Here is a 22,606-nt window from a genome sequence, read left to right as displayed (position 1 = left end):
CCGTCCCTCCAACAGTTAAGAGGCAATTTTCAAATGAAATACAGCTGCTTTGCAGAAACTTTCTTCCAGAAGACAATGCAGGTTTTGTTTGTTTGTTTGTTTTTTGGCCAAAAATGTGCATGATCATAATCAAAACACCACTGGGAACACTTTGAAAATAGTTCCAAAGGTGCTCAGAGTGGGACTTTAAAATCTAAGAAGCATTGCTACTATAAAATAAAATGCGCTTCTTTCCTTTTTTATTTTAATTTAATTGAAGTAGCCAATTAAAGTTGGAACACTAATATTTATATATATTTAAATTTAATTTGTGTGGGACCCTTGGTTCTTTTATGGATATTTAATTCCAGTCCAATGGCCTTTACGTTAAAACATTCAAAGATTCGCTTCTCAGAGAATCTTTGCACTTTTATTATTTGTTAATACTTTTTTACGACACCAAACATGGAGGAGCACGTGGTGCTCGGTCGGAGCAGCTGTGCGACAGTCGGAGCGCCTGCTGCACGAGGAGGTCCTGATCTGGGTGGAGTTAAGTTTCTGTGTCACACGCGCTGACAACTGGCAAACCTTCACAACAAACTAACAGGTGTACTCCTCTTCCTCCTCCTCCGTCAGACCCACAGTAAGTCACGCCGCTCGTGGGGGGCTGCGATTTCGCACACATACAGAAGCACACAAAGAAAAACTTCCTGAAACTTCTCTTCTTCTTCGCGTGAAAGTGACCTTAAAAGCTCCCGACGAAGTACATTTCCACGCATGATGCACTCGGCGCAGAAAGACACCACCTTCACCAAGATCTTCGTGGGAGGCCTTCCTTATCACACGACGGACTCCAGTCTGAGGAAGTACTTCGAGGTGTTCGGCGACATCGAGGAGGCTGTGGTGATCACTGACCGGCAGACCGGCAAATCCAGAGGTTATGGATTCGTGAGTATCAGCCTGCAAAAGTGGATTTGGAAAGTTTGCACATGCGCACTAGAGTGCCACTTCAAACCACAGGGAACTTCTGCCCTCCTCTAACCTGCTAGATTACCCCATTTTTTACTCTAATGCTGATATTCTGTGAAGTTTATCTATATATAATTTAATCTGTGAAAATGGATTTAGATGCGATATGAATTTATCTCAGTTTTAGTGACATTTGGTGACATAATATGGTGATTTGGATGTTTGTGTAGGTGACCATGGCAGACCGGGCCTCAGCAGACAGAGCCTGTAAGGACCCCAACCCCATAATAGATGGAAGGAAAGCCAACGTAAACCTGGCCTATCTTGGGGCCAAACCCAGGGTCATTCAGCCAGGTAAAGAAGTAATTTAGGCAAACACGCTGGAATTAAAAGATTGGGATTATGACCACAAAGAGGTGTCATGTTTGGGCTTCTTTGTAATGTTTGTTGCTCTCAATTCTAGGGTTTGCCTTTGGCGTACCTCAAATCCATCCTGCATTCATCCAAAGGCCTTATGGGTATGTAAACTAATATAACATCCTCATCTCTTATTAAAAAAATGTGTGTAAAATAATTTTCAAAACTGTCATTTTTGTGTTCACATTGTAAATGTTTTCATTTATTGTGGCCTCAGCCCTCTCCTCCTGAATGAGGACATGTGAGTGTACGTGTGTGCTCCTCTCTGGGGGAGTGGGGGGGGCTGCCTGTGAAGGAAGTGCGTGTTTGTCCCCCGGCTCACACAGGAGTTGACCTCACGCTGTCTGTCTCTCTCTGATCTGACAGGGTCGGTAACGGTTAAAATAGCAGATGAGGGGGACATGATGGTTTGAGGAATAGCTGAGTCTGCATTGGGCAGAGCACTAAAGTGTTACCTGTATTCACTGACATACACAAACGGGCCGAAATGGTGATTAGATGCATGGAAGTCTTTTGTTGTTGTTTTCAGTTTTCTTTAGTTCATAGATTGGTGTGTTTGCCTTGTTTTCGGTATTGATGTGGTGTTCAGCTTAACTGTGTGCCTATTTCTATTTGCAGTGGGGGACATGGGGCGTGCAGGAGGGGCTTTTTTTCATTTGATTGTACAGAACGTTATGAGTTTTGATACATAAAGATGTATAACTCTGCAATGGAGTGTTGACTCTTTTCCCCTTTAATGATTCTGCTTCAGTCTGTGGTTCACTTTTTGTTTTTCCAGTTTCTAGTTAACCATCAGGGTTTTGTTGTCAAATGGGGGGGGGGGCAATCGCTCTTAAGTGCGTTCATTTAAATCCCAATCCCCTGCAACAAAACAAAAAATAAACATTGGCTTGCATGCAGAGTTATTTTTTTCAGTTTCCCTACTCATGACATTATTTTCTTAATGCTTTTTCATTTGCAGCCTTAATATACAAGCACAGAGTACCTTTTTCTTTCTGCTAAACCACGTTTATTTGATGCTTTGTTCATTTTTTTGTCACTCGAACATTTTTTCTCTCTCCAAATATCAACAGCAAAAGACTCAAACTTTCACAAGATTTGCAAAAACGATGTCAAATTACAGTTAAATAGGACCAAACCTTCACGTCTAGTTTTAAATGATTGCCAACCCTCAATTTCTTTATGTTTTTTAAGACTCTAACTTCAGCCGTAGACCTGAGCAGCTGCTGGATACAGTTATCCAGCCAGCCTCTCAGTTTCAGATGGAAAATAGGAGTCGCTCAGCCACGCCGTTAATAATGTATGGCACCACACAGGCCTGCTCAGCTTCGGACAACAGGTGGGCCAGGACAGGCGCCCGCGAAGCCTCTCAGTTATGTTCTTTGGAGGGGGTGGATTACCCATGTGTCCCGGTGATTTACAAAGCGCCTTTATTTAGACCACAAGCTGCAAGACAAAAAAATAGCCACTACTTGCTTTTGATTCACTTTTCTAATATAGATTCCACTTTTTGGACTTTTTTGAGGCCTTGTCCTCTCATGAGTTGTCGATTTCCTGCTTGACATGCATCCTGTAGATGATTGGAGGGGGGGAAACAAGCGCTGGAAGTTCTTTTGGAGCCCACGTGTGGCTGACTCCGTCCAGCTTGTTCCAACCGGGATGGGATGATTAAAAATTCAGGAAAGTCAGTGAAACCGTAATGCAGTGAAGGCAGCCGAGGAGCACCAGACCGTGTGTTGCTGCCCAACGAGATCAACTTGTCCTTTGGAGATGACAAGGGGAGCAAAAATAGCCCTCTTCCAGCCTCTCTTGTCAGTCAAACCAGAGTGTGTGTTTTTGTGTGGGGGGTGTATGTCTATAAGGGGGGGGGGCTTGTCAGATATATTTCACACCTGCTCTGAAGTATTTTTACTGAGGGTGACTTCAGCACCAGTTTGAATTTGATACGTTTACCCAGATACACAGGTTTAAATGTGTCCGTTTACTCCCTCATGTGCTTCTGTTATTGCTCCTCGAACGATAAATAAAACCTTTTTCATTTATCAAATTGATCCCCTTCCTAAGATAAATGTACACTCTTCACAACTCAAAAAAAATCTATCGCCTTACTTTCCAACGCTGTGACAGGATTTTGAAAGCGTTGTCATTTCTCTGAAGATGCAGATAGCCTACGGTTTTGGCCTTTTTTTTGTTTGTTTTCAAAGACCCATTAACATGTGTGAGCATGCGTGTATGTGTGCTGTTGTGGACAGAGAAATGCCCACTTTGATTGATATGTTGTGGTGTTTTTGTGATAAGCTCGCATTGTGCCAAACCTGGACTTTTCAGTCATTCACGGTGGTGCAGAGCTTGGCTATGTCTTCCTTGGATTGCTCCTCATTGTGTTTCAGATTGAGGCACTTTGTTTCTTCCAATTAAAAGCTGCACTTGTGTTTCTTTTGTGGGTTTTGCTGCTTTTTTAACGGTTTTATTTCTAGGTAGGGCTTTAAGTTGGTAATGAATGGATTTGCTGTGCTCTGAGGACTAGATTGACATACTTGGCACCTGCTTTTTTTTTCTTCCAGTTTTTCCACGGTGTTTCCGTTTTTGGTAAGATGGTCCATTTTTGTGGCTCTTCTCTGAACTTGTGTGTCTTTGTGTCCTGCAGGATCCCTGCTCACTATGTCTACCCTCAAGCTTTTGTCCAACCCAGTGTGGTGATCCCTCATGTGCAGCCTTCTGCTGCTACTGCAACAGCTGCCGCTGCTGCTGCAACCTCTCCATACCTTGATTATACCGGAGCGGCTTATGCGCAGTATTCAGCCGCTGCCACTGCTGCCGCCGCTGCCGCCGCTTATGAGCAGTATCCTTACGCAGCCTCACCAGCGCCGACCAGCTACATGACAACAGCAGGGTATGGATACACTGTCCAGCAGCCGCTTGCGACCGCTGCCACCCCAGGAGCTGCTGCAGCGGCAGCGGCATTCAGCCAGTACCAGCCCCAGCAACTCCAAACAGATCGCATGCAGTAAATGAAAAAGAAGGAGACTCCCTTTAATGCAGGAAAACAAAGAGGGTCAATCCCCCCCCCCCCCCCCCCCTTCAATTGAAGAGGGGGGAGGAAAAGGAAGCTAGCAGGGAGAGACAGAAAATTTTTCACCTCAAAGTTTTTATTTCCACAGAACTTCCACCAAAGAGGCTGAAGAAAAAATGTGGAGATTTGGAGAATTTTTTTTCCTGTATATTTTATTCAAGCGAGATCAGTAATGGATAGAATATTTAATATTTATTCAATATTAAACATGTCATGCTCACTGAAGTGGATGTCACATGAACAACTGCAGGATTTTACATACACAGCTGAGTGGAATTTGGAAAATCTCAAGTTCGTTGGTGTCCCACGATTGGCGTTCTTCCGTTACATCCTAAAACCAGCACTACTTGTGGTTGAGAAAAATGGCTACTGTTACCTTCCAGATTCAGTATTCAAACATTTGGAGTGTTTTTATGTTTGGCCTATTTGATAGGGTATTTAGTTACATGAGGAATATCACACATCAAAACATGTTTTAGTCATGTAGCTAAAGTTGGTAATAGTATTCCTTTTTTTTCCTCCAAGAAAACTGAACAAAAGAGAAGAACTGCTGCTGAATGTGAACCTCTCGTCTTGGTAAAACTTTTCACAGTGTGCCTTTTTAAATGATGCTATTTATATATTTATTCTGGAACATCACAGCAATGAACACGTTTGTTTTCACATGTAAGTATGGAACCTGTTGCACCACATGTGCTGCTGGATTTCTCTCGAGTGTTAATAGTTTCACAGAGCGTTGCCGTCTTTATAGAGAACAAAAAAGTAGACAAGTAGCAAAATAATTTTGTAGTTTTGTTGTCGTATCTAAGATTCAGAACTCTTAAATGTAGCTTAAATGTAGTTTTTTTTTATTTTATACTTGACCAGTTTGTTAAAAGACAGGGCTAATGTGAGCTGCTAACTTTTAGAATTTCTCATGTTCCACGTCTTTTGACATTCATGTTTTCTAATGCAAAGGCACCACCTGTTTTGCCTTGTTATGCATGATTCCAAATAATGTGATTTGGGAAATAAATTGAAATGAATATTTAACTTTGGTTGGCAGTATTTCTGAAGCCTGTGTTGGTCATGGCTTGATTGGTCAAAATAAATTATACACATTTATTTGTGCCGTAGGAGCCAGTTTAGCTCGTGCTGGTTTGCGGCGCCTTCCGTCCGTGAAACCCGGGTTCGACTCCGGGCTGCTCCCTGTTCCCTTCTCTACCTCTGCCGGTTCCAAGCCCGGTTTGAGAAGGTTGCGTCAGGAAGGGCATCCGGCGTAAAACATTGCCAAATTTACCATGCGACTCGTTCGCTGTGGCGACCCCTGATGGGAGAAGCCGAAAGTGGAAGAAGACATTTATTTGTGCCGTAATAATGTGGCACTGGTGGTTTTACATTTACATTTAAAATGGGGGGACGGGGGTCTCTAACATCTACTCAATATGTTCTTGTCAGGCACAAGAGTTCAAAGGTTACTTTCTGCTTTAATATGTGTGGGGAAAATGATTCATCCTGTTCTCTATTACTAAAACATAGTTGATTGCTTTGTAACTAAGAAGACTAAGGTTGTTTTGAGTCAACCTGTTAATTTTTTGTGATACGTTCAAGTCTCCTGGAATTGACCCGTCCTAATTATTTGTTTATTTTTGTTTTCGTTTTTTTTTATTATTATTTTTGAGAAAACGTCGAAAGGTTTGACATGGTAATGAAGTTGAAATTTGATTTGTTTTTCAAACAAAAATAAGTATTTAAAAAAGGAAAAGGCCCGTACTGCAAAGAAGAACTTTCTTTGTTTTGTTGAAAAGATCATATACCCCAACACTGCTACTATTTTGGCCTTTGGATTTAGCTAATTACTGTATATTTAACTATTCTTTTTAAAATAAAAAACAATGAACAAATCCCAGTCATGTAGAGGGAGGGTCTTCGTCTCATACTGCTGTCATCAATGCCAATGTTTCTATTAACCCTATTAGCCTTTGTTTTGCCTGAACGCAACTGTTTCCAGAGCGTAAAACGCAGAAACACGGGATAATTCCTAACTGAATTTTGCGCAGTTTTGCCATTCTTTTTTCTTTAAAATCAATTTTAAAATATGAAAACAAGGAAGAAGCACATCCATCGCCTACTTCAGGAAGGTCAAACAGGAGCTACACGCTTTTGCAGGTATTTATTATGATTATTTTTTTAAATATTTCTAACATTATAAGAAATGGGTTAAAGTTCTGTAAGCCTTAAATAAACCATTTGACCTATAGTTAACTATGTAACATCGTTCGATTATGAAAAGTTATCAATAAAACAATTACGTAGGATTGAACAGTTCGGTAAAATTAAAAAGATATTCACAGATTCGGACTTCCGGCCTCAATAACTCTTCCGATAAACGTCCAAATGTGTCAGCAAGTATCTCGATCATTTTGTATGAAGACAGAGTGAACAAAAAATGCATTTCAAAAGAAAAAAGATCGTTTTCTTTTTTTGCCTTTTGATAAGAATTGTTCTCTTCAAGGTGTAAATGCAGCGAGCCAGCTGCCAATGGACCGTCAACAAAGTGCAACCTCTGTGAAACACTTTCTATAAAAATCAATAATCTTTTTAAAAGCGAATACAAGTCTACATTTATATGAACTGGTAATGAAGTCCTGTCAGCATATTAATGCTACAATAAATTTTTTTTATGAGAAAGTCCATCTTTATTTTATTGCATATATTTTTGTGTCTCCTCTAGCGATATAACTGATTGGGTGGGACAATTAACCTGTTCCATGTTGACTATGGCATGTCCGTGGTTTCCTATAGAGTTTTTGGTCGAGACAGAACTTTGTTTTGATTGGTCAGCAATGGCATCGTGGCCAATCAGATTGTGAGGATATTGGATCATACCATTGTGGAAAACTGAGGGAGGGATGCTCAGATATGTATATAGCTCCGGCAAGATTTCAAAAGTCCTTTGAGTCTTTGTAAGACTTGAGGGAATGCATGTGCTACTCGTATATAAAACTGTATATGTGTGGTTAACGGCGAAACACAATAAAGCATTCCACCCAGATGTGTATGTAACTAAAAAAGAAAAAACTCCATTGGATAATGCTTTGTAGAAAGGAGGGCCAGAGAGAGCACAAAACTTTAGAAACCAGGAGAAGACACAGCAGGACTTTACAAAGAAAACCCATGTGGCATGGCGGAACCAAGGTGGGGTTCGGCTTAGAGATACAACACATCTGGCTTAGAGATACAACACATCTGTACGAGGGTGAAAACCAAACAAGAACAACTGATACAAGAGACACCTTCATTCTAAAGGTGAATGAATACCGGCCCCGGTTTCCACAACAAGGGTCTTCTTGTCTACAGTGATCCTTCAGCTGACATTGTGACTGATGACAGTGCTTTTTTAGCATATGATTAGAACTTCCATCCTTGGAACCAATCATGGATTTAGAAAAACAAGTAGCATGCTGAGGAATGGTGACGCCCTAATCAAGCTGATAAACAGCAAAGATAATGTGGCACCCTTGCATTTTCTAGTGCCTTGAGGGTCCCAGAATATCCACAGAGCTTTTGGGGCAAAAATTCATCTTAAAAACAACATGATGATTCTTCCTGATGGTATAACGAGCTACATGAAGGTAGACTCATTTATCTGGACTCTGCAACTAAACAAACGGAAACTTGTAATGCTGCCTGTGATGCATGTTTTGATCTAAAAAGCAGGTATGAAATAAAGGGGCACTGTAAGTATGGTAATGTACTCAAACTTAAGTAAATGGTAGGAAAATTAGAGACAAGGTCTGTGTGGTATCTGTGCAAAGCAAAATGGCATAAACATAAATCAGGGAAGTAGATGTAGGAGCCAATGCTCTCTTAGAACTGGTGCAGACACCTACATGGGAGGTTCTATGTCCCCAGAGTTCTTTGAAGAGTACAAATGTGCCATCATTTTCACGCATGACCTTTCAGGCACCATTTATGTGTACTTTCTGAAAAGCAAAATCGAAGCAGTTCAAACAATTTCTTGCAGACACAGTGCCCTATGGCTGAGTGAAATGTCTCACATCAAACAATGGAACAGAATGTATTTCTGAGGAGAACTAGTCACTTCTCAGAGATATTGTAATCAGGCATGAGAGGACCCCCCCCCCACTCCCCATCCAAATGGTACAGTGGGGAGGGATTAGTGTATGCTGTTTGAAATGCTCAGCTGCATGTTGATTAAAAAAGGCCTGCCTAAAAGGTTGTGGTCCTATGAAGACAGGATGGCTGAAGTGAGAAGAAACACATGTTATCGTAAAAGAACATGGAAGACTCCATATTTTCTTTCTACCAGTTACTGGAGCTGTAGTAACCCCAGAGTGTCCTAACTGGCACACTACATGGTCGAAACTGTTTTTCTTTACAGTTTGATGAGAATAAATGAAAGTCTTTGCAATACGTGTCAAGTATGATGGGTTTTTTTTACAGCATGGTCTCTGAGTCCACTTCTTACCACAACTGCTGGCCTCATGCACTTGAAGCACACTTGTCTGTGGTCAGCTCATCAACTTCTTTCCATACAAAATAGCAACACCAACAGGTCACTATGTTAAGATTCAATATGGCTCCTACACCAGTAAAAGACCACATCTGTCCAAAATGAGAACGTTTGGCTCTGAATGCTAGGGGTTTTAGGACTATCAGAACATGACCTGCTACCGATACTTTGAGTATGAATATTTGCAATGTCCATGATTGCTGAGTTGCAATCTCTATGAATGTAGTAGAACGTGGTAAAAAGACAATTCAGGCACAATGTATTTGTTCTGTTTGGGAGTGACCAGGATGGATAGGATTAGGCACGAATGCATCAGAGGGACAGCGCATGTTGAAGGGTTTTGGAGGTAAAGTCAGAGAGGCCAGACTGAGATGGTTCAGACATGTACAGAGGAGAGACAGTGAATATATTGGTATAAGGATGCTGAGTCTTGAGCTGCCAGACAAGAGATCTAGAGGAAGACCAAAGAGGTTTATGGATGCAGTGAATAAAGACATGAAGGTAGCTGGTGTTAGAGTAGAGGATGCAGAAGACAGGATTAGATGGAGAAAGCTGATTCGCTGCAAAGGGAAAAGCCGAAAGGAAGAGAAAAAGGTTTTTGGACTTAAACAATCTGTGAGAAGCTGGAATATCATGCTTTATGATTTGTTGGTTGAGAATGGGATTGTACAAACTCCAGCAAACTTGAGTTATCATGGTCACAATACGTTTTATCCTTTTGTGATTTTTTTAGATGATTCTTTTAGGAGTAATTATGGTGTTTAACATTTATTTTTAATATCACCTTTTAAATCAAAGATGGGCACCAATAGGACCAGATGCACCCTAGAGCAGATGGAACCCCTTACTCCTCCACCCTCAGAGTATCCAACGTTTCCTTTACCGTATGACATGAACGCGCCTGACCAAGAAAGGTCCAGAGGACCCACCGCGCCTGATGCTGACTCTCTCCTGCCACTGTCTTACAAAATGGTGACCCAGGAGGATACAAAGCGTGCGGTTCATGCAAGAAGGAGGGTCTAAGGGCAGGGATACCCAGTTTAGTTTAGTCTGTGTTGAAGTCCAAATGACTTCCTTGGGTTCTGATTCTGAGTCAGAAGGATCCCATAGTTGAAGGTTATAATAATAAGACTTCAAACCCTGAAACTTTGGTTCGCCTTTGCAAAGGGAGAATCTGCTCCTCACACAGACTGTGCTAAAACTCTGCCTGCCCCTTGTCGAACGGCTCTTTTTATTGATCCACACATAATGTATTGTTATTTTTTCACAAAGCCTCCAGGTTAACTCACCTTTCTCTTTTGACCTTTGTTGCCCTTTATTTCCTGTTTTGATATTTGTCTAAAGCTCTCTTAACCACATCCTGCACAGCCTCCAGGTTCACTTTCTAACCTTTGTCACCCTTCACTTGAAGTCACAAGTTATCATACAAATGTCTCATGTTTGCTTGACTCACATATAAAACATTAATATACTTTTAATTATAATTCCCACATGTGTTTAGCTTATCCATTACCATAACTGTTGGACAGCCACAAAATTCACACCTAAGGGACAATTTAAAATCAATAGTCAAATTGTTTGACTATTTGGCATGTGTATTTGCAGCTCTTGAAAGTTAACTGGAACCTGTACAAATTATTTTTTTCGTTTACAAATTTTTTGTGTTGCAATAAAATACAGTAGTGATGGTTTTTAACTAGAACTCAGTTACTCATGGCATGCATAAATAAATTCCGTATGCCACAGGAGAACTAAGGTTACTACCCGTATTTGGGAGAAACAATAATCCTGTTTTCTATGAGCAAAATATAGTTGATCGCCTTGAATTTTACAAGACTAAGGTTCTTTCGAGGCAACACATTTCTTTCGATTTCAAGCAGAAGCTCATCATGGTACAAACTCATTTATTTCACAAACAATAGGTGTTTAGGGATGCCTTCAAGTCTCCCGGAATTTATCCTACCGTGACAATTTAATGTCGTTTTAAAAGGAATTCTTTAATTAAAAACGCCAACAAGTACGACCACAAATGTAAGCAGATTTCTTTTCGGTCAAAAAAAGTATAAGCCAACAGCACATCGCACTGCAAGGAAGAACGTTGTTTTGGTTAAAAAATATACTGAACTGCTGTTGTGTTGACATTTGTATATTTCTAAATACTGTATCAACAAGGAATATTGATTAACACTCTTGAACAAATCTAACGTCTGTAGGAAGAGGAACTTTGTCTCATACATAAGTTGTCGATGTCCAAAATTTCCACACAGTCCTTGTCCTCGTGAACGCAACCACTTCCGTGATACATAGAGACGATAGTTTCGTTCTCACGGTGGATGTGTACTTTTGGGCAGCTTCATTTCTTTCAACAACGGAGAAGGAGCGACACACACACACTGTGAAAAAGCCAACTTGGAGTTACAAGCTTACTTCAGGTATGTGTTTCCTTTTTCCAACAATTCTAACATGGTTGATCAGATGATCATCATCATGGAGCCTGTGAGCGTTATACGCCACCTTAACTTATGGTTAACTGAACTAAGTTGCTAAGTGTAGATAATAAACTATTTAATTCAAATATTTATTAATAATAATTATGCAGGATTGAATGTCGTTTCTTGAGATTTCATTTTGGGAGTGAAAGTAAGAAATATGTGGCCTACATTTCGTAATCTCGCGAGTTTTTGTCAGATTCGTGGTAATATAAATGCTACTCGTTGGTATTTTAACAGTATTGGCTAAAAGTGTACATATAAGGTTATCTGACGTTAATCTCTCCTTCCATCGCGAAAATTACAATTTTTCTGTTGTTATCTGCATAGGTTTTATTATGGTTTGATGCAAACCGGAAGTTAGCAAAGTCACGTGATCAACCCACCCTCCAGTTAGCAGATTTTACTTCCACTGTCTGTTCTGTGTTTTAAAAAAAACATAGAGAGAGAGAGAGAGAGAGAGAGAGAGAGAGAGAGAGAGAGAGAGAGAGAGAGAGAGAGAGAGAGAGAGAGAGAGAGAGAGAGAGAGAGAGAGAGAGAGAGAGAGAGAGAGAGAGAGAGAGAGAAAGAAAGAGATGACTTTATTAATCCCACAATGGGGAAATTTCATTTCTGTGGCAGCAACACCACATTCAGAAATAATCTATATAATATAACATCAATAAAAGACATCACAAATTACATTTATATTAGATAATTAAAAATATTACTAAAATTATTATGAAAAATTATTATCAAAAATGAGATTCTTATTAAATAAAGAAATAAATATTAAATAAATACAGCTGCAAAAGTGTAAAAAACATGCGGTCAGCAAAACATGTAAACTGTAAAAAAACATTACAAATTTTTTCAAAATACCGAAAAAACTAATGAAGTTCATACCAAAAACAAACAACTGTTCAGGAACAAAAAAACAATTTAAAATTGAAAAACAACAACTACAAAAAAAGTAAATGAATCAATGACTAAACAGAAAAACACCCCTGGGACCGTGGAGTGTCACTTTGACACGGTGTTGTACAGTCTGATGGCTGTGGGGAGGAATGACCTGCGGTAGCGCTCCTTCTTACACTGAAGGAAGATGAAGATTGAGAGAGAGATAAAGATGGAGAGAGAGTGTGTGTGTGTATATATATATATGTATATGTATATATGTATATGTATATATGTGAATATATATTCTCTCTCTCTCTCTCTCTCTCTCTCTCTCTCTCTCTCTCTCTCTCTCTCTCTCTCTCTCTCTCTCTCTCTCTCTCTCTCTCTCTCTCTCTCTCTCTCTCTCTCTCTCTCTCTCTCTCTCTCTCTCTCTCTCTCTCTCTCTCTTTCATTTCCTGAATCTCTCCATCTAAACCAGACATGAGCACTGAGAAGACCCTGTACACCCCCTCGCAGACGGGACCACATGCTTCTACCGCCTATCTAACGTTTCCAATACCGAATGACATGAGCGCGCCTGTCCAACAAATGCCCAGAGGACCCGCCGCACCTGGTGCTGCCTTCCCTCCACCACCCTATGGAATGATGTCCAGCACACCTGATGCAACCTTCCCTCCACCATCCTATGGAATGATATCCAGAGGATATGACAACCCGTGTTCTGAACCATATTCCTCACCTGACCCAGTCTTTTCCAATACTTACGGAGGTTAGTGCTTCAAGTATGTTCAGCTAAGGACTAATTTATATTTCCAATGTCAATACATCTGTTTAATATGATCCCCTCAGGTGATGCCTACCATGGCGAGGAAGCCCCACCGCCTTTCCATGACAATCAAGACTTTATGATCGGATTAGACAACAAGAGCATCAGAAGGGCTTTCGTTAGAAAGGTAAAATGCAATTAGACTTCCGCTTTATTCTACCTGAAGAGTTGGTCTAATATAAAAAAGAGCCACTTTCAAATAGCAATAACTATTCTCAATATCCTCTTTTGGTCATAAGGTATATTTGAATTTTAAAGTAGTGTTTGTTTTTATCAGGATTTCATAAAGCTTTTTTCATCCAACATGTTGGAATTTTTCTTTGTTTTGTTCTAATGTTATTTTCTATTAACTGCATTCATTTTGCTTCTCAAATTCTCCTGAACTTTACCAGCCCATTGGTCAACTATTTTTAAATACAGTTAATGCAGATAACCTAGTTTTTACACAGCTTTAACTGTTACAAAAAAGCTCAAACCTCTGCGTCTGATGCCTTTATTTCAGGTGTTCCTGGTGTTAACGGCGCAGCTGATGGTGACATTTGCTTTTGTGGCTATTTTCACTTTTGTGAAAGAAGTCAAGGCATTTGTCAAGGTGAACATTTGGACTTACATCGTGTCGTACGTCATCTTCATCGTCGCGCTTTTAGCCATCAGCTGCTGTGGGAATCTTCGCCGGAAACACCCTTGGAACTTGGTCGCTTTGGTAATACAGCTTCTTACTAAACAGGATGTGTTTATTGCACATCTGAGGGAAGCTAAGAGACCATATCCTCTGTTGTAATTGCTCTTTTGTGCTAAAACTCAAAAATACATTTGAGATTTAGTGCAGCTCACCTGAATGCATCTTTTTTTTAAATGATTATTTCAGTCCATCCTGACACTAAGCATGTCCTACATGGTGGGAATGATAGCAAGTTTCCATGACACTGATTCGGTGATCATGGCAGTTGGCATCACAGCAGTTGTGTGCTTCACAGTGGTCATCTTCTCCCTGCAGGTTTGTATCTGTGACTTCTTTGCTTCTAGATTACAGTCTGGCATGAAATGTGACATGAAAACCAACGGTGTATGTATTCCCACAGACCAAATACGACTTCACTTCCTGCTACGGAGTGCTTTTTGTCTGCCTGATTGTTCTGATCATCTTTGGCTTCCTCTGCATCTTCATCCAAAACAAAATCTTGGAAATCGTGTATGCGGGACTCGGAGCATTACTCTTCACCTGCGTAAGCTTTTGCACCTTCCTACTTTGGATTTCATATATTATTTGGTATTGTGGTATGATTAATTAGCTTTCACTAAACAATTTAAAACAGTCTTGGAGGTAAAACAGCTCCAAATAGATTTTAAAAGTTTATTTTTCATTTTCTAAGGTTAAAGTCTCGTCAATTTTTTTGCACCAGGTCTGAATCTTTAAAATTGTGTCTCCAGAAATACATTTTTAAATGTTGTGTAAAGCAGAGTTATATAGCATGTACATTTAAATTAAGTTTATAGATATGAACCCTGGTACTCAGCAAGATTCATAGACCATGTTTTTTCTTGCATGTGTATTGCAGTTCCTGGCTGTGGACACTCAGCTGCTGCTTGGCAACAAGGAGCTGTCCCTGAGCCCAGAGGAATATGTCTTTGCCGCTCTGAACCTTTACCTAGACATCATCAACATCTTCCTCTACATTCTGGCCATCGTTGGAAGAGCAAGCAACAGCTGAGCAGAAAGCAGGAACCGAAATATATTGAAACAGAAATCCTTGGTTCACAGATGCTGTTGTCATGCTAACAACCTTTTCTGCTTTTGTTCTACATGTTATGATTACATAGTTACAGATAACTTTTATGTAACCCCATCTGAAGTACTTTTTCCAGAAATCCTCTTCAGGGTGTGCTCTAAACATGTACTTTGATTATTGTTTGGTTGTGTCTCTGAAATCTATATAAATATAACCTGCAGTGGGTATTAAGTGTGTATTCTATGCTACTCAGAATTAATTAAAGTGTTAAAATCTGACAAACTCTTAAATTCATGCTGCCAGATTTTTCCCAGGTTTGTTCTGGTTCACAGGTTTCATTGCCCAAAACATTAAAAGATTATTTAAAAAACAGAAATGTATTATCAGGTCTGACCTGTATAATTTTACTTTAAATTGTATTTATGGCTGAATTTTGTAAAAAAAAAAAGCTTAGAAATGATTGTTGGTGTTGTCCTGTAAAATCCCAGTATGAAGGGTCAGTGAGAAACTTTGGTTACAAGAAAAGGGAATAATATGAAGGGCTCAAAATATCACTATGATCTTAAATCACATCTTAGTCTTCAAGGCAACTAAATCATTCATAAATGAGGTTATATGAAATTTATGAAGTTTTATACCCGTTTTCTTAGACTAAATCTGCTGTAAAAAAATCCTTGAAAATGATTCTTTTTGTCTTTTTATAACTTTCTGTTCTTTGTATGTAATTAAAAAAACAAATACAAACACTTTAGAGAAGTTCATTTTGTTTTGATTCAATCTCCAGTTCTCGATCATTAGTGTCTGGAAGGTTGTGTTTGTGGTGTGCTGTCCAAAATGGACCAAACCGTTAGAGATTTGCAAGCCAAAAATGAACGGCTCACAGAGGAAGTTGATCATCTGAAATCCGTGTTCAGCCTGCTGAAGGAAAACACAGAGCTGGGAGCCAGCAGGACGCAGGCCTGCAACAGTGGCAGCGTGGATCAAAGCACAGGTACTGTTTCTCTCCTAACCACTGGGTGGCAGCTTCAGTTTGATAAAAACCTTCAAAGTCTGTGATAGAAGAATCTCAGCACTTGTTTATTAAAAAAAAAAACCAGTAACGTGATTCAATTTTAATTTTATGGGATCATGTAACTTTAATGTCTGTATACAAGCCTCGAGCTGTTTCCTAGCAACACAGTTCTAAATCAACATTGTGGCCAACAGTTTGGCACAGCTTGATAGTTGAGTAATTCAAAAGAGATTATTTTTTAAATCCCCTGCGTACTGTGTGCATAAAAACAGTTTATTTAATCTCAGATGAAATCAAGCTTATAGAAATTTCAAGAGGAAAATCCACTAACACTTAATGACTTACTAACTTTCAGGTCTTAGGGGTTGAATCTTTTGAGGACATACATTCATACACACATAGAGTGGGGAAAAAAGTATTTAGTCAGCCACTAACACCAAATACTTTTTTGCCCTGGTGTACAGATTATTAAGGAAGAATAAAGAGAGTAGGATTCAGGCCATTGTCATCATCTTAAGGTGGAGTTCTTAAACTTGAATCAATCAAACTGATATCATCACATATATCTAGAAAATGGACTAATCAAATTAGGAGGCTTTGTTTCCTTGGTTAAAGCTTAGATGTGGACAGAACAGTCACTGTTTTTTTTTAAAAGCAAACCTTGATAATGATAGCTGATTATAGCTTATTTTCTTTCTTCAGCTCAAGGAGCAAAACCAAAATGTCACTTGCATAGCCAATTAGATGAAGGACAATTCAGGAGAGACTTGGGACAGTCCACATCCAGACAAGAGCAACGGACATCTTCTCCCACCAACTTCCGGTCTTTCCTCCAAACCTCTGCATTTAGAGACACAGATGGGTCGGAGGTCGTTCCAGACTTCCTGAATACTTCCTTAGATCCATCAGGTATCGCAGTCAGAACAAGTGAAGAGCAGCAAAAGCACTGTATCTGTTTCTGTCTTGTCATTCATTCTGGTTATTGGGCCACAGGTCCATCAAGGCTTCTTGGAGAGATTGCCTTTCAGCTGGACAAGAGGATTTTGATGCATATCTTCCAGGCACAAAAAAGGCTCTACGGTTTCACACTCCTCAATATTAGGGAAAAGATCACAGAGGTAAAGTCAAAGACAGAGATGATCATAAAACTTTAGCACATTTGTGGATAATTGACAGTGCATAACAAACTACTGTAAATTATAATCACTTTTAATTTTAATTTTGATTCCTTCTCTTTTAACATCTCTTCTAAACTCTTTTGTCAGGTTAGCACACACCCTGTGACAGGAAATGTGGATAAAGGCTATCAGCTGTACCTCACACAGAGGTACAATACCCTCATGAACAGACTGAACCAACTTGGGTACAAATCAGCTCTTCATCCACTTTTCTCTGAATTTGTCGTCAACACCTACGGTAACCTGAAAGAGAGACCGAATGAAAACAGTCTCCATTTGATCAGTCCTTACGCCCTGAAGAAGGTGATACTCACTGCTGCACCAAAGAAGCTCCAGAAGGACCTGCTGCTTCTGCTCAGCTGCCTGTGTTACATGGCAGAGGAGGACAGAAAGCCTCTATTCTTCTGCTAACCACCACTGTTTTCAGGGCAGTGAACTAAAAGAGTCACAATAAAGAAAGTGAAGTAATCTGAAAAGATGAAGAAAGTCTTTCCCTTCCATTTTTATACATGTATTTACTAACTCTGACAAACCCAACAACATCAAAGGCAAGTAGAATAAAAATTGTGCTTAAGCAAGAAGTATTGTTTAAAAAAAAAACTTTTTAAAAGTAAAAAGTATTCATTCAAAAAATTACTTGAGTAAGAGTAAAAAAATACTTAAGTACTAAGTTATAGTGGAACTTATGTGGTTTTAAGTGAAAAAGGAAAAGGTACAAGTAATATATGAGTAACAGTTAAAAGTATTGTGCAGAAAAAACATTATAAGAGGTACTTTAAAAAAATTATTTTAGGTTAATTGAGTGTGAGAAAAACATACTTAAGTACTAAGTAACAATTGGTTCTTTTGTTGTTTTTAGCGAAAAAGTTAAAAAGTACAAGTATGAGTAAAAGTAAAAAGTATTGTACAGAATCAATACTATGAGGGATACATCTTTTCTAATCAAAAGTAATTTATAGGTTGATGTAACATAGTATGTAATCGTTATTACCCCCCTCTGCTGACAGTGTGGTAAAAGTAAATATTCATTAGTGTTTTCAAATATATTTTGCCTTCTCATGACATTCCTGCAGTAAATTAGATTGTTTTTCACAGTTTTAACTGTTCTATCAGCTCAGTATTTGTTTTGAAGGGTGGAGCAGACTGGGTGGTTTCAGTTACACTTCCTAGTATCTGTTTTTCCTCTGTGCTAGATTCTTGATCCCACCTAAAATTATAACAAAACTAAGTAGACTACAGTTAGGTAAAAACTAAGACAGTTGCTGCTAGATTCTCCTTCAATGAGATATCAGACAAGTCTGGCACCATAGCAACGGCACGTAGGGGCGTGGCTTAATAATGCCTCTAGCAGCCCAGCGAGAAGGGTTGATCTTCCTTACGTCTACATTAGTTAATGTGGTTTTCAGCCTAAAGCGAACTGATTTGGACTGATTGCGTTACATTCCAGAAATTAAATGTAATCTAGGAAATAAAAAAGTGCATTAACAGATTGACAATAGAAAGAAGGCTCCACCATTCGTGCTGAGGTAAGAGACCTGCTTCTCAGATCCACGTCGGCTAGTAAGTCTGTTTTAGCTAGCTGCGCGGTGAGGCAGGTGGATTCTTTCAAGTTGTAGTGATTGGAATTTATAAATACTTTATGTAATAGCTCAGGGAGCTAACGTTACACCCTTTCAGCCAGGTTTTGAACCGTTTTGTGGTTGTGAGTCAATGAATAAGAGAGCGTTCCTGAATTCACCAATTGCCTTCATCCACCTGTGAGCCCTTTTTCAGGACAGAAACTCTGCCACAGTCCACCACGATACACGAAATTCAAAATGTGTAGCCCCACACAAGTGCTTGTTTTCTTCAAAACTGTCAGTGTTTGTGAGCAGAAAGCTGCTCGGAGATTTCTAAACTGGTTTTTGCAGGTCGAGCAGAACCTTGAACTCACCACTGTAGTGTTCAAGACCGGGTCTGCAATAAAAATATCACATTTGCAAAACAAAACTGTATACGTCAGTTTATCTACTGATAACGGTTAGTAATTGTGTAATACAGAGGCGAGTGGTGTAATTCACCAGTTGGAGTGGAAAACTGCCTATATAAATGTGAACAACACAGACAAAAAAGTTCAACTTCAGTTCCCTGTGCCGGTCCCCAGCCCAGAAAAGAGACAGGGTTGTGTCAGGAAGGGCATCCGGAAAACTCTGCCAAACCACCTGTGTGAATCAGTTAAATCTGATTTGCTGTGGCGACGCGTGAAAGAATATGCCCAAAGGTGAACAACGTAGGAACGTGAACTGACAGTTAACTTTCATCCCATTTTAGACCATTTTAAATCTAAAAAGTAAAGATAAGGGTGTTTCTAACCTCCTCCCCTAGCATATTAGTCATGTTTGTTGCTTTGTGCTTTATGCTGCATGTTCTGACATGAAGTCCAAACATGTTAGCGCAACGAGCAGAAAGGTAACTCGGCTGGAAACTGTGCAATAATGACAGGAGACTGTTTTCATCTTTGAAAGACATTATTTTTCCATTTGTTTGAATTGCTTGTTTAGAGTTTGACTCCCTTTCGTTGTTCTGCTGTCAGGAATGTCCAGATTGGTCCTGCTGCTGTTTAAAGACGGTGACGAGGAATGGCCTTGCAGGCGTCCCCCTTTCCTAACAGGCTTGTCGCAGGCTTCCATGCAGTCGGGTGGGCGTTAGTCCTGCCTTGTTTCTGGAGCCTTAGCCACATCATTGCTGTGTGCAAATCCACTACCCAGGAGCAAGCTCAAAGGGCGGAGCAGGAGTGCTACCTTCACCCTCTCAAAGTCTTTTTTGGCTTCATTTTCTTCCTGATTCTTTTTGTCATCACGGTCCCTTTGGCCTTTCTGGGCTTCTTGCTCTGGGCGCCTCTTCAGGGCTGCCGACGGCCGTTTTACTACCACAGAGAGGCCCCGTCTTCACCAGAGAGGGAGTCGCATAAAGGCTTTGAGCTAGAGGGCAGGGCTTCGTTCGGTTTTGCCACAGCAAATTTGTGTCTTCTGCCAGAAGGTCTGGCTCGTTTCAACAACCTGGGAAACACTCATCGAAGAGCTTCTGCCATCGGTCAGCGCATTGTACAGGGCGTGTGTCGGCCCCATATCAAGATCTACGTGGACTCGCCCAGTAGCTGTGGTACGCTCAGCCCCTCAAACAGCACCCTCCCTGCACCCAACTCCAAAAGAGAGGCTTCTGCAGGTAGGCAGTCACAGCCACCGGCCAGTCGCCACGGCGACTCAACAGAAAGACCGGTCCGTGTGGTTCCTGAAGCCTGCGATGAAACAGAAGTTCTGCTGAGTGAAACGCCCAATTCCAATCAGAACTCGAACCAGCAGGATAAGACACGCTGCAGGAGTGCCCCCCGCGCCTTCCTCTCCCAGGGTCTGCATCAGAAAGACGACGTCCCGTGGGAGGTCTCGTCGTTGTTTCCGCCGAATATCGATATTTTGTGCTTGGAGGAAGTGTTTGATAAGAGGGCGGCCCAGAAGCTCACCAATATCCTGAAACCTGTTTTTGGACACATACTGTATGACATTGGTGTGTATGCCTGCCAACCCCCATGTAGGTGCACTTCTTTTAAGTTCTTCAACAGTGGCCTGTTCCTTGCAAGCAGGTTCCCGATACTTAAGGCCCAGTATCATTGGTTCCCCAACAGCAGAGGAGAAGATGCTCTGGCTGCCAAAGGCCTCCTCTCTACTAAGGTTTTTTTTCTTTTTTTTTACTTTTAGTTAATGCTTGAGCATTAACTGTACTTTATTTTAGTTTTTGTATTTTATTCGTATTAAAGATAAAAAATAAGCATTTCTGGAAATTCATTTCTATATTGTGCATTGGGAGCTGTTGTCTTTTGCTACGGAAATATGATAAAATAGGTTCAAATGCGTCAAATGCAGAGAACCCATCATGTGATGCTTGCTTTCTGATTCTCTCAGGTACTAATTGGGAAGAACCAAAAGCAGAATAAGGTGGTCGGTTACTTTAACTGCACGCATCTTCATGCTCCAGAAGGCAAGTCACAGTTTTATTTTTGGTCGTCCTCAAGTGAATTTAACAATTTGTGTCTTTGTGTGAAACACTAACCTGCTTTTGTTATCTACTGTCTTAAACTAGGTGAGGGGGAGATTCGCTGCCTGCAGTTGGACATGGTCACCAAGTGGATTGGAGACTTTCGGGAAGAAAACAAACAGCCAGATGAAGAGGTTGTTTTTGATGTTCTATGCGGGGATTTCAATTTCGACAACTGTTCGCCTGGTGAGAACAGGTTTTTACAGTTTATTTTATTCTCAGAGGATGTTGAACAAGCTTTTTCCTTCTTATCTGTTTGTCCACATAAATGGGTTTTGATTAAACTAGACGATCATCTGGAACAGAATCACCATCTGTTTGAGGAGTACAGAGACCCATGCAGAGCAGGACCTGGAAAGGAGAAGCCCTGGGTTATTGGTGGGTAGCAAAAATGACGAGTAAATAACTAAAGTTAAGATTTGAGTTGCATACTATGTTGACCAGTGTATAACTGGTTTGGTGTTGAAGGTACTCTTCTGGGGCAGCCCACTTTGTATGATGAGGATGTGAACACCCCGGAAAATCTACAAAGGTAGCTATAGTTTTGGGTCTCTTGCGGGATTTCAAGCAATATTGTGGCAAAAACTCACAGTGACATTTTGCAGAACGCTGGAAATAGATGAGCAGAGGAAACAGTACATTTCTCCTCCTGTTCCGGCTGCTGGTTCTCCACTGGTTTATCCAGAGACCGGTCAACCATGGATCGGCCGAAGGCTGGACTACATTCTTTACCGTGAACGCTCCATCTCAAAGCACTGCAGAACAGTATGTGTCCTTTTTCTTCTCCTTGATGAATACTCTGATCATTTCTTTTTTTCCCCATAAAACTCTTGTTTTCTTCTTTCCAGGAAATTGAAGAGGTAACTTTTATAACACATCTGGCTGGACTTACGGACCATATTCCTGTGGGCTTGAGACTGAATATTATTATGGACTCTGACTGTGTAGAAGAATGATGACAATCAAGCAATGTTTACAACAAATTCTAAAATGTTCTCAGGTGTGAAATGTTTTGCATGCTTAAATTTTGTATGTTTGGTGATCGAACCTTTTTATGGATGATTTAAAGTTCCTTTAACCCTAGCTAAGAAAAAATTGTACAAAACATGTATATCTAGACATATAGATATCTAAACAAAAAAAGGACATGTGTTTAACATATTTTCAAAAATAATGTTGATGGTTTACTATATTTTATATATTTTTAGGATTTTGCACACCTGCAATTTTTCCTATGGAAATAAAATTTAAAAACAAAAACTATTTTAATCTTCCACTAAGTGTTGAGTTGTCCTTGAATACAGCAGGAGGAAAATACAAAATAAAATGCCAAAGAAATTGTAGAATAATCAATAAAATAATAGAATAATCGTGTGTTCACAATTCTGCCTCGTGAAATTGAATGACAGCTCCACTCGTGTCCAGGTTTCCATTTAGAAGGTCAATACTAACTTTTGTCGAAGGGGG

The 22,606-nt window shown here is 40.1% G+C and overlaps 4 protein-coding genes across 6 annotated transcripts; all 4 read left to right on the top strand.

Moving 5' to 3' along the window:
* Window positions 1-487: 487 nt before the first annotated feature.
* Window positions 488-5,470, top strand: LOC101161576 (RNA-binding protein 24). 3 transcript variants are annotated; one of them, XM_023964239.1, is made up of 6 exons: window positions 488-622; window positions 720-927; window positions 1,179-1,302; window positions 1,412-1,466; window positions 1,583-1,606; window positions 4,013-5,470. In XM_023964239.1, the coding sequence occupies exons 2-6, from the start codon at window positions 757-759 to the stop codon at window positions 4,374-4,376; spliced, it is 738 nt and encodes a 245-aa protein (XP_023820007.1). In that variant the 5' UTR covers window positions 488-622; window positions 720-756; the 3' UTR covers window positions 4,377-5,470. The 3 variants fall into 3 exon arrangements, with proteins under 3 accessions (XP_023820007.1, XP_023820008.1, XP_023820009.1); XM_023964240.1 differs by lacking the exon at window positions 1,583-1,606 and having other exon boundaries at window positions 493-622; XM_023964241.1 differs by lacking the exons at window positions 488-622; window positions 1,583-1,606 and having other exon boundaries at window positions 629-927.
* Window positions 5,471-11,225: 5,755 nt separating this feature from the next.
* Window positions 11,226-15,254, top strand: LOC101161330 (protein lifeguard 1). The gene is made up of 7 exons (XM_004077840.4): window positions 11,226-11,386; window positions 12,801-13,091; window positions 13,172-13,275; window positions 13,651-13,851; window positions 14,017-14,145; window positions 14,231-14,374; window positions 14,708-15,254. The coding sequence occupies exons 2-7, from the start codon at window positions 12,803-12,805 to the stop codon at window positions 14,858-14,860; spliced, it is 1,020 nt and encodes a 339-aa protein (XP_004077888.3). The 5' UTR covers window positions 11,226-11,386; window positions 12,801-12,802; the 3' UTR covers window positions 14,861-15,254.
* A 394-nt stretch (window positions 15,255-15,648) lies between these two features.
* On the top strand, window positions 15,649-17,557 carry LOC110016650 (speriolin-like protein). The gene is made up of 4 exons (XM_020710139.2): window positions 15,649-15,869; window positions 16,593-16,799; window positions 16,884-17,008; window positions 17,156-17,557. Exons 1-4 carry the CDS (start codon window positions 15,713-15,715, stop codon window positions 17,477-17,479), a joined length of 813 nt encoding a protein of 270 aa, XP_020565798.1. The 5' UTR covers window positions 15,649-15,712; the 3' UTR covers window positions 17,480-17,557.
* An 837-nt stretch (window positions 17,558-18,394) lies between these two features.
* On the top strand, window positions 18,395-22,522 carry LOC101160838 (sphingomyelin phosphodiesterase 5). Its single transcript, XM_020710136.2, has 8 exons — window positions 18,395-18,594; window positions 19,641-20,775; window positions 21,007-21,082; window positions 21,185-21,325; window positions 21,428-21,517; window positions 21,608-21,671; window positions 21,745-21,904; window positions 21,988-22,522. Exons 2-8 carry the CDS (start codon window positions 19,687-19,689, stop codon window positions 22,093-22,095), a joined length of 1,728 nt encoding a protein of 575 aa, XP_020565795.1. The 5' UTR covers window positions 18,395-18,594; window positions 19,641-19,686; the 3' UTR covers window positions 22,096-22,522.
* The last annotated feature ends 84 nt before the right edge of the window (window positions 22,523-22,606 follow it).

Source organism: Oryzias latipes, chromosome 16 (assembly GCF_002234675.1).
Source record: "Oryzias latipes chromosome 16, ASM223467v1".
NCBI classification, from domain to species: domain Eukaryota; kingdom Metazoa; phylum Chordata; class Actinopteri; order Beloniformes; family Adrianichthyidae; genus Oryzias; species Oryzias latipes.
Note: the sequence above shows the minus strand (reverse complement) of the source record. Positions and strands in the feature narration are given on the sequence as shown.